This window comes from Tiliqua scincoides, chromosome 5 (genome assembly GCF_035046505.1).
Source record: "Tiliqua scincoides isolate rTilSci1 chromosome 5, rTilSci1.hap2, whole genome shotgun sequence".
NCBI lineage: Eukaryota > Metazoa > Chordata > Lepidosauria > Squamata > Scincidae > Tiliqua > Tiliqua scincoides.
The window spans coordinates 105,682,890-105,694,337 of record NC_089825.1 but is presented as its reverse complement, the minus strand read 5'-3'; the positions used below and the strand labels follow the sequence as shown (position 1 = coordinate 105,694,337).

At 45.5% G+C, this 11,448-nt stretch overlaps 2 protein-coding genes across 2 annotated transcripts; one reads left to right on the top strand and one right to left on the bottom strand.

Moving 5' to 3' along the window:
- Positions 1-1,086: 1,086 nt before the first annotated feature.
- LOC136654376 (olfactory receptor 14J1-like) lies at positions 1,087-2,031 on the top strand. Its single transcript, XM_066631358.1, has one exon. The coding sequence runs from the start codon at positions 1,102-1,104 to the stop codon at positions 2,029-2,031; it is 930 nt and encodes a 309-aa protein (XP_066487455.1). The 5' UTR covers positions 1,087-1,101.
- Positions 2,032-9,280: 7,249 nt separating this feature from the next.
- LOC136652919 (olfactory receptor 14I1-like) lies at positions 9,281-10,207 on the bottom strand. The gene has a single exon (XM_066629842.1). It carries the CDS (start codon positions 10,205-10,207, stop codon positions 9,281-9,283), a length of 927 nt encoding a protein of 308 aa, XP_066485939.1.
- Between the last annotated feature and the right edge of the window lie 1,241 nt (positions 10,208-11,448).

The window sequence follows — 11,448 nt, the reverse complement described above, 5'->3', positions numbered from 1 at the left end:
CCTCAAGGTAAGGGCATGTTTGTTACCTTAACTTGGGGCTGCATAGTGGCTAGATCAGTGCTGGAAAGTTGGTTAGGACTGTGTCCTTAATCAATATCAGTGTCACAATGGAAGAAAAGTGGTACAAGCCTCTTTCCCCATAACTCCAGTTTCATTCTCTTTTAGATACACACACATTGGTTGTCCATCGTAGACACAAATGCTAATCAAATGTATCTTGTTATTAAATAAGAGGTGCGTAGGCAAGAATATGGATTACAAATCATGAAAGTATATAAAGTTAAGGTGACGGGTAAGAGATTAAGCAAGTTTGTGATTAAAAGAATTTTTTTTTTGCATTTGTTTCTGAAGGACAAAAGATTGAACCAAGGCAAAATGTCATAAATATGCAGATCAATTAAGGGCGCAATCCTAACCCCTTATGTCAGTGCTTTCCAGCACTGACAAAGGAGCAATGCAGCTCTGAGGTAAGGGAACAGACATTCCCTTACTTTGAGGAGGTCTCCGTGAGTGACACCCAACTGCAGGATGCAGCACACATCCCATTGGCACCGCTATGCCAGTGCTGGAAAGTATTGACATAAGGAGTTAGGATTGTACCCAATGTCAGTTAAACAACAATGCTTTGGTTCAAAGATTTCCACAGTGAAACTGCTTATTGCTCACCAGAGACATGTGATCCAACCAGTCAACAAGGCTATAGTTTTATTTATGAACATGCAGTTCCTACTACCCAAAAGCAAGGTGTATTGTTTTGAATCACTGAGCAAATAAATGTCTAATGCTGTCATCCTAAAGACAATTCCTAGAGAGTCTAGCTGCTGAAACATAGTGCTGTGACTAGACATTATGTCATACAGCACTGCTCTTCCAGACAAGCATTAATACAAAGAGGACAGTAAACCATAGGTACAAGTAGGAAGATTTGATCTTGTGGTTGTAGGGCAGTTGTTTCAGCACCTGGAAAGAGAATCCCAAGTCCTCAACACTCTGCCTTTTATCCCTAGCTCTGTTCACCAACTTAAATGGATAGGCAAAAATCTAACAGCTATTCTTCTTTTTCCATCCAGAGATGACATGCTTCTTATCAAAGATTAAAACATGAACAATCACACATCTGTGTCTGAGTTTCTACTCATTGAATTCTCAAAGATCCGGGAACTGCAGATTCTCCACTTCCTTATATTCCTGGTATTGTACCTGGCAGCTCTAACAGGGAATCTTCTCATCATCTCTGCAGTGGCCTTTGACCGCCGCCTGCACACCCCCATGTACTTCTTCCTGATGAACCTGGCTCTGCAGGACCTTGGACAAGTTTCAGTCATCATCCCAAAGTCCATGATCAATTCTCTCCTGAATACTAGAAAAATTTCCTATGCTGGTTGTGTGGCTCAAGTTCTGTTCTTTATCGCCTTTGCAGGATGTGATTTCGCCATCCTCACAGTGATGGCCTACGATCGGTACGTTGCCATTTGTAACCCACTGCAGTACGAAATGATCATGAACAGGAGAGCCTGCCTGCAAATGATTGCTGGTGTGTGGGTCACTGGTCTTCTCTATGGAGTGTTGCATGCCAGTGGGACATTTGCTGCCACTTTCTGCTGCAATATTGTCAATCAGTTCTTCTGTGAAGTCCCACAGTTACTGAAGCTCTACTGCTCTAAACTATATCAAACTGAAATGATTGCCGTTGTCATAAGTGTTCTTATTGTATTGGGTGGCTTTATCTTTGTCATCACAACCTATGTGCAAATCTTTACCGCAGTGCTGAAAATCCCCTCTGTGCAGGGAAGGAAAAAGGCCTTCTCAACTTGCCTTCCCCACCTCCTTGTCTTCTCCACACTTGTATTGACAACTTCCATTGCTCATCTCAGGCCATCTTCTGACACCCCTTCATACTTGGATTTGGTATTTTCTATCTTGTATTCTATAGTTCCTCCCATGTTAAATCCAGTTATCTACAGCATGAGAAACAAAGAGATCAAGGTGGCCCTATCAAAATTACTTGGTGTGTGTTCAAATGCTTTCTAAGAAAGCTTTCTTTATTTTTGCTTCCACACATATGGATTCCATACAGTTATTTATTCTTTAATGGGGAAAAGAATGGAAGTGCAGTTAGAGATATGGCTGACAAATGAGTTAAAACTCACCACCCTCCCTCCACAACCTCCAACATGGATCCCTCAGTTCTCAGGAACACACTGAATGTTTGGTTCCCTGTCTCAAGGGTCTTACCTATTGCAACCCTATAAATATATCCTGTTGGAGCCTGCAAGTTATCTGCCATGATCCTGTTTCTCTGGGTGAAGCAGCTTGCTTTGACTGCAACCCCATGTACAACTGGAAAGGGTTTTGGAAATGTAATGATGAGTATCTCCCCTGTTGCTCAAAGCAAGTCCTACTAAACAAGATCTACAGCCCTGTCCTTTGGTCTTCAGCTCTGCACCATGACAATCTTCTCCAGGTCCTTTGAGCCACTGGAAGTGAACTGTGGATTATTCTCCCTGGAAGGGGTCTACACCAGTGCACGGACCCCTTCTCTTGGTGTGTGGTGTCAAGATTTTTCACGTTACTGTGCTCTGTTCTGTGAAAAACTCAGCTTAGCAGGAACCCAGGGTGCTGCATACATGAAAGAAAGGGGGACGCCTACTACCCTGGGGGTGGGCAGCCCAATCCTGAGTGGTGAACCAGCATGCAGTGCTCTGGATCGGGCCTTCAGACATCTTTAGCTCCTGCAGTTGGGATTCTTTTTCCTCCTATAGGATGTATGTGGGCCCTGGCCTTGATATGGAGTCATATCAGAAGGACTTTGCTGCCTTGGAGGTCAGGACTGTGGACTCATCCTCTCTAACCCAACTCTCATGGTTTTTTTTTTTTTGGTTTTTTTTAAATTTTATGTTAGCACATAGCAATTGGCTGTATGCTAACTGCTAGCACATCCCAATTAGTACAGCAGCTTGGTTGGAGGCTGGTTGATCCATTTTTCCTCTTATAGTTTATTTATTAAACTCACCAGTTGAACCAACATTTTCAGAGAGAGAGAGAGAGAGAGAGAGAGAGAGAGAGAGAGAGAGAGAGAGAGATGCTTCAGGTTATCTGCAAATGGGGGATTATTTACTTCATGGTCCCTATTACTATGGCTAGTCTGAAGTAAAAATTCTTCACTTTTTTTGTGGGTGTAAGTTGGGATGGGTGGCTGAGAAGTCCTTTACAACGAATTACAAGGTCCAGTGTCTTTTGATCTATTACAATAGTATGAGGTTAGTTGGTTGCCCTTTGGGGCCCGGTCAGATTTTTTTTTTTCCACTTTACACCTGCTTGGCTGTTGGTTGACTGTTGGCTTCTTTTTTTTTCCACGTGCCCCAGACTGCCCTTAAGGTATGGTGTTTAGCCAGGATAAGCCATGGCTAGCACGTATCATGTGAAATAGGGAGTAGGAATAAGGATTTGCACTCTTAGCTGAGTGAGAGTCAGGGGACAACCAGAAAACTGGTGAATCCTAAGGCCTGAATTGCAAAGTCTACTCAAAGCAGGGAGACCTAGGGTAGTTGGAGCAATTTGGCTTCCTTGACTCCCGTACTAGGAGTTGGTGTTGAAAAGCTGAGGTCACCAAGAGGCAACCTCAAGTAGGAGCCAGAGTGAAGTCATCTGGGGAGTTTTGGACAGGTTCGCTGTCTCTTCCAGGGTAGGTGAGAACACTTAATGGACACATTGAAGGGAGCTCATGTAAATAGGACTCAATGCGGTTAAATTGATCAATTTTTATAGGTCAATAAATGTGGTCCATTTTACTCCAAAGTACGTGGTCTTGTGCCTTTTATGAGGGGTACCTGGGCAGTCATAAGCTGAGCCACAGCTGCTTACATTCGCTTCACACATTTCTTCCTCCCTTGTCCCAAGCCCTTCCACAGAGCTGTGCAAGCACAAAAAGAGATCCAACGTATGTAAAAATAGACTTCTGTAAGGGTAGCCAGAAGAGAACTCTTACATAAGCATGTAGCCTCTCAACCCCATCCTCCACTAATTCAGAAGTAGGGCTGGGAAAGATTGCAGTGATGTGGCTGTCTTTCAGCAGTCTAAAGTTCACCATATCATGCTGGGCTGCAGTACTTAACTGGGGGCCCAACCCTACCCAACTTTCCAGCGCTGATGCAGCCACAATGCAGCCCCAAGGTAAAGGAACAAATGTTCCCTTACCTTGATGAGGCCTCTGTGGCTGCGCCCCCCCCCCCCCAGAATGCAGCACATGCCCTGTTGGCACTGCTGCACCATTGCTGGAAAATTGGATAAGATCGGGCCTTAAGAAATATTTACAATTCCAAATGTTTGTTATGTTTTACTACTACTCTAATTAATGGGATGTAAGGTAGTCATGAAGAATCTGACGCACTGGTTAAGTGTGACTGACCAATGCAGCCCACAGACTGGTGCAAAAAAACAAAGCAACTACTGTAATTTTCAGGCTGAATCTCCTCCTTTGTCTTTTATGGACCAGCCGCTCCTTCTACTTCAAAGCAGTGAGTATTTTACTGAATCCTGGACCTAAGTGTTCAAAACTGCTTAAACATAACATAGGGTATTCTGCTATAAAGAACAATTGCCGCTATTGCCCCTGGTGGCCATTTTGGTGGCCTTTGCAAACAGAGACCTGCTGACTTAGGACCAAATCCTATCCCATTTTCCAGTCCGGGTGCAGCTGTGCCAACGGGGCATGCAGTGCATCTTGTGGTGGCAGGGCAGTCACAGAGGCCTCCTCAAGGTATGGGAACATTTGTACCCTTACCTCAGGGTTGCATTGTGGCTACACTGGTGCTGGAAATTTGGATAGGATTGGGCCCACAAATGGCTATATGCAGGACCTTTGGAAAGCTGGGGGGGGCAGTGGGAGGGAGAGGAGGGGGAGGAATGGGGAAGTGTCTGGGTAGGGAGGGGGTGAGCAGGTGTTAGAATGAGGGAGAGAGTGGATCCCATCAGCACCAGTGTCCAGTCATCACTGTGCCTCTTCTCTTACCTCTCCCTTGCTTTTCTAAGGGTGCAGTCCTAAACCACTTTCCAGCACCGACCTAAGGGCAATGCAGCTCCAAGGCAAGGGAACAAATATTCCCTTACTTTGAGGAGGCCTCCATGAGTGCCACTCAACTGCAAGATGCAGCACATGTTCCATGGGCATCACTATGCCAGTGCTGGAAAGTTGGTTAGGATTTGGGCCTAAGATATGCACCAGCCATTTTGCTGGTGCAGATCCAAAGAGAGCCATTTGGGCAGTGGAGTCTTGCCCCAGAGTAAGGGACTTCCCCCTCAAGGGTTGCAGCATGCACTCCATCAGCATGGCTGCATTGGCTTTGGTGTTTAGTTAGGACTGGACTGTGAACTTCTCCTCTTGGAAATTTCAGGACAGAGGTTTCTCCATTTATTTCTGGCTCCGTATTTGGTAACTGCAACAAGGAACCTTCTCATCATGTCTGTAGTGGCCCTTGATCACTGTCTGCACAAGCCCATGCACATCATCTTTTTGATAAATGTGACTTTCCAGGACTTTTGCCAAGTTTTGGTCATTATCCCCACATCTGTGATCAATTCCCTCATGAATACCAGATACAACTCTCATCCTAAATACGTTGCTCAAATTGTATTCAGGGCCAGCTTTTAGGCAACTGGGGCAATTTCGCCCATTTGGGCCACACTCACGGTGGGGGCCCCGCGCTGCCCTTTCACCCACCACTGCTTTTAACTGGCCAGGAACTGGGTCACTGCAGAAGCAGCTCCCACCCACTGCTGCTTCCAACTGGTCTGAAATTGGTGCCATGCAGGTGGCAGCATGCGTCTCTCACTCTTTCCTCATCCTTGCAGCTCCCGGCGCCATCCTCTGCCCCGTTTCACTCTGGAGCAGGCTGTTGCAGACAGGGTAGCCATGGGCAAGAGTTGGGAAGAACTGTGGGCTGGGCCTCCCTCCAGCTGACCTCCCAGGTGCCTATTATACAGGGGTCCTATCCACCTGCACTGAACAGACTTTTTGTCTTGGCCTGACTCCATTCAAGCTAAGAGCTAAAAAATTAGTAGAGGGGGCCCTGCAAAAGTGTTTCCAATTGGGCCCCTGATAGTATTACTTGCTGTCTTTTCAGGATCTGTTGTCTTCCTCCTCACAGCTATGACATACAATCAGCATGTTGCCATTTGCAACTTATTGGAATATGAAATGATAATGAACAGGAAAACCTGTATGCAAATGATTGCTAGTGTGTAGGTACCTGGTCTTCTCTATGGAGTACTGCGCTTCAGTGGCACCTCTGAAACCACTTTCTTTGCCAATATTGTCAATCAGTTCCTCTATGAAATCCCTCAGTTACATTTAGACCCAAAGACAGGAAAAATGTAAAATCTTCAAGGTGTTTTTTTTTGGGGGGGAGGGGGGGTCAAGTTCTAGGTAGAGGACCACAACTCAGAAATTTATGCCACCAGAAAAATATCCAGGTGTTTCCATATACCTGAAGAAGATATACTTTAGTACAGGTGTGAACCCTTTTGTGATGTACCAGCTTATGCCGGGATTACATATTCGACGACCACACGTGGTCACATGGTGCACACCCCCACCCTATGAATGTGAGTGGCACTCCACTCCCCTCACCTCCAGAGGGTTGTCAGAACCTCCCAGAGGAAGCACACATCCAAGCACTGCCTCTGCGTGGCTCAGATTGAGGGAAATTGCACCTCTCACGCAAATTCTGATTTCCTCTGTGAAACTAGAAGTCGCTAGAGAGATGTGATTTCCCTCCCTCTGAGCTTTACAGTGGCAGCACTCAGACATGTGCTTTCTCTGAGAGGCTCAGACAACCCTCCACAGGGGAGGGGAGCAGAACATCCCCTTCCCTGCAGAGGGTCCTCATTGCGTCAAGCGCTGCTTGACAACAGGGATCGCAGCCCCGATTCCCACTGTTAAGTGGCATACGACTGTATACTTATGGCCTTGGAAGGTTGAGAACTCCCAAAGGCCCAAAGATGCAGAAAAGAACCATTAGTATATGAGTGTTGAAAAGGTACTTGGAATATTTCTACCAAAATGAAATTTTTACTGTGGGTAGTAAAGCATGCTCCTCCAACCCCTGACCCGTGGGCCAGATTCAGGGTTTAATGAAAGCCTTCCATCCTGGTGCTTACCATTACACCATGTAATGTGTGTATTCCAAGTTGATCAGAGGTGTATTCCAAGTTGTATTGTATGTATTGTGTGTGTATTCCAAGTTGATCAGAGGCAGGAGGTCAGGTCTAGAGGGTTGAGCCTCCATTTGCCTGAAGATAACATTCGAAGGTCGCCAGTTCGAGGCCACCGGCATCTTGCGACCTTGAAGCAGCTGACAAGCTGAGCCGAGCTATTCCATCTGCTCTGAGCGTGGGAGGATGGAGGCCAGAATGTGCGACCAGATCAAGAAAGAAACATTTGAATGTTGTGGTTTCTTGAAAGATAGAAACCTTCTTTAAAATTGTGAAAATCCCTACGGGGATTTAAATTGCCTGCCTATGTAAACCACATTGAATAAAGTCTGAAGAGAAATCTGAGGACCAAGAAAGGCAGTATAGAAATACCTGTATTATTATTATCAGAGCACAGGGATGCTCTGGGCAGTCACGTCTGCCTGGATGTCCTGTTACACAGCCTACTGGGCTGCTAGGTAATAGATGCAACTGCCCAGAGTGTCCCTATGCCCTCAGTGACTTGGAATACATGCAGCACAGTGGCAGAATAGCAACCTCTGGTCTGAATGGGGACTGGTTTTTCAGTGCATAGCAGTTGCAAGTTTGGCAACTGTTGTAGTAGAAGAATGAGGCATCATGATCTGCTGCAGCCCAGAAATGACATCTTCTATTTCTGGGTGCCAGTTCACCTGTTCCTGAGTGTAACTGTTTCCTTGTAACCAATATTTCTGAAAAGTTACATGAATTATATCTTTAAGGAGTATTATTACCAACTTTGAAAATGTCATGCCTCTTCCTCAGCTGAAATTGAATTTCTTTGTTGAAATTAGTGTAGAATTTCCATTTCTTTACATTTGCTTCAGAGTAATACTCCAATCTTATCCCCCACAACCAGAACCAATGCAGCTGTGCCAAAAGGCAAGAACCACATCCAGCAGTGGGGGGGGGGGAACCTGAGAGCAAACAGAAGGTAAGTATACCTTTAACATTTATACTTACCTGTAAGCAACACCTGGGACCATTTATGGGTCTCCTTGGACATGTGCTACCACTTTTGGTGATGTCTGAGGAGAGAAAAGGAGTGGTGAGCTTTGAAATGGAGAGATAGGATCCAGTGTGTGCCATTGCCACCAGACCCATCTGCTCCTGCCTCTTACCTGCCCTGATTACAATTTTTGCCATCCACATCAGTTCTGGGAATGAAACTGTTCTGCCAAATCCCAATCCAAGCTCTGCCTGGAGAATTATGCCCACATTTAGCTAATTAACACTCCTTTTTTTTTTTTTTACACAAGAATGACCCTGGTTCTGCCCTGCAGTACTGCTGGACCCCACCACCAGGGTAGCTCACCTGTTTAACCTACAGAGGTCCTCCTTCCTGCCAGCAGCCTCCCACCACTACAGCAGCCCCTTGGTCCTCAGCAGGTCTTGGGCACAGCAGCCAAACACCAGTTTTAGTGTCTCCAGTAGTTTTTGCTACAGCAGTTTCCAAAGTCCATTCACGCATCAGCAGTTCTAGCAGTCCATTAGCCATCAGTTCCTCAATCCAGTTTGTCCTTCCTCAAGCTTTCCCCCTTCTGCTACCCACGCCAAACTCTCCCTTCATCAGGTGCTTTTATGCCTGAGGGCCTTATTGCCTTCAAGTGGCTGCAGCTATGCAACACACTCCCTGGAAGCCCAGGCCTTACCCTTAAAGGGGGCCACTGCTGATACCACATCTACCTCCTCGCCAGATCTTGCGCAATTCCAGTACAGAAACCCTTGCAAATAATGGACTCAGACTGTATTTTCTTTGCCATAACACTGTGGAAGAAGGAGGTGGAACCCCCATCCAATCTATGTTCTTTGGTATTACCCAGCTATCTGTAGCAGTCCGTTTTAATCAGAGGATCAAACCATTTATGATAAACTCAAGAGAAAAAAAAGGAATTGAGAGCTGGGCATATAGACACTGGAGGCAAGGAGGCACTGGAGTTTCATCCTAGTACTGCCAGTCATAAGAGTGATGCCTAAATGTTGAGCCCTTCCCAACAATTAAAAAATATGCAGAATTCTGATGTACAGCAGAATATGGGAGACTTTAATTTTAGACATTGTTATTTAAACCCAAAAGTCTTCTCACAGCATTTTTGATCTCCTTGTTTCTCAAGCTGTAGATCACTGGATTTAGCATGGGTGGAAAAAGAGAATATAAAAGAGTAATGGCTATATCCAGGTGTGATGGTTTATTAGAGGGGGATGTCAAATATGCAAAGGCAGAAGTACATAAAAAGGTGGAGACAACAATGAGGTGGGGAAGGCAAGTTGAGAGGGCTTTTCTCCTGCTTTCAGCAGAATTGATTTTTTGCACTGCAGAGAAGATTTGCACATAAGTTACAGCAATGAAAATAAAGCAGCCTAAACAAATTATTGTGCTTAACACAAGAACTGCCATTTCCACTAAGTATAAGTCAGAACAGGTGAGCTTAAGTAATTGCGGGATTTCGCAGAAAAACTGGTTGATGATGTTCGAGCAGAAAGGACTTGCAAAAGTGCCACCAGTGTGCAACACCGAATAGACAAAAGCAGAAATCCACACTGTTGTAATTATGTGTATACAAGCTCCCCTATTCATTATCATTTCATATCTTAATGGATTGCATATGGCAACATATCGATCGTATGCCATGACAGTGAGCAGGAAGAAATCAGAGGCTGCCAGGATGACAAAGAAGAAGACTTGTGCCACACATCCAGAATAAGAGATGTACCTGGTGTTCATAAGGGAATTGGTCATGGATTTTGGGACAAAGACGGAAACAAACCCAACATCTTGTATGGCCAGGTTCATTAAAAAGAAGTACATGGGGCTGTGCAGGTGACGATCAAAAACTACTGCAGCAATGATGAGAAGGTTCCCTGAGACAATCCCCAAGTACAACAGCAGGAAGGCCACAAAATGTAGAATCTGAAATTCCCGAAGGTCTGAGAATGGCAAGAGAAAGAACCCAGATGCTGAAGTTTTGTTGGACATTTTGTGTTCAGTCTGTTGCATTCTGTAAAAGAAAAGAGATGGAATGAAACAGTCAGCAATTACATTCTGAACTGTGTTGGCTGTCTCAAAGGATTCTTGTTTGCTTTGATTAAACAGGAGACAAACAATGACAGATTTCAATGTAAAGAGAAAGGGCATGATCTAGCCCAGTTAAGTACTAATAAAGTCCATTGATTTCAGTGGACAAGTTGAATACCAGCTTAATTAAGGGCGCAATCCTAACCCCTTATGTCAGTGCTTTCCAGCAATGGCATAGCGGGTCCAATGCGGCATGTGCGGCGTCCTGTAGTTGGGTGTCACTCACGGAGGCCTATTCCTATAGGTTCCTATAGGTTCCTAGTGTCTGGAACCTATTGTGGGTGTAATCCTAACCCCTTATGTCAGTGCTTTCTAGCAATGGCATAACAGTGCCAATGGGACATGTGCTGCATCCTCTAGTTGGGTGTCACTCACGGAGGCCTCCTCAAAGTAAGGGAATGCTTGTTCCCTTACCTCAGTGCTGCATTGCTCTTTTGTCAGTGCTGGAAAGCGATGATGATGAGGTTCCCTGAGACAATCCCCAAGTACGACAGCAGGAAGGCCATAAAATGTAGAATCTGAAATCTGAATCTGAAATTCCTGAAGGTCTGAGAATGGCAGGAGCAGGAACCCAGATAGTGAAGTTTTGTTGGACATTTTGTGGTGGGGTGGTGGTGTAAGGCATGGCACCTTCTCAGAACATCATATAGCAGTGGTTTCCAGTCCCCTACAGGGGAATCAGGAACCAGGTAAGTGTTTGCATGGGGGCCTGGGGTTTGCATGGTGTTTGCAGGTTTGAATGTTTAGGGGACCGGGGAAGGGGGCAGTGATGGTGCTTCAGCGATCACAGCTCTATTGCTACCAAGGGGCTTATTTTTTTCACTTGAGGGACAGAGCTGGCCCCTTGCAGGCTCCTGGAGGCTTGCAGACCCCTCTGATGTCCTCCACGTTTACAGACATGGAGTTTACAGCCCTTATTTCTGCTTAGCAGTTGCTTCTGGTTTTTGCATGAAAATGGAACTAGCTGCTGATCAGAGATAAGGATTGTTTACACAGCCACAGAGGGGCCTGGGAGCCTCCAGGAGCTGCAAGAGGCCAGCTCTGCCCCTCAGGTAAGAAAAGCCCCTTGGTAGCAATGGAGTTGTGATCATTGCAGCACCATTGCTGCCATCAGAGCAGGGCCACTTCACTTAAATGGAATG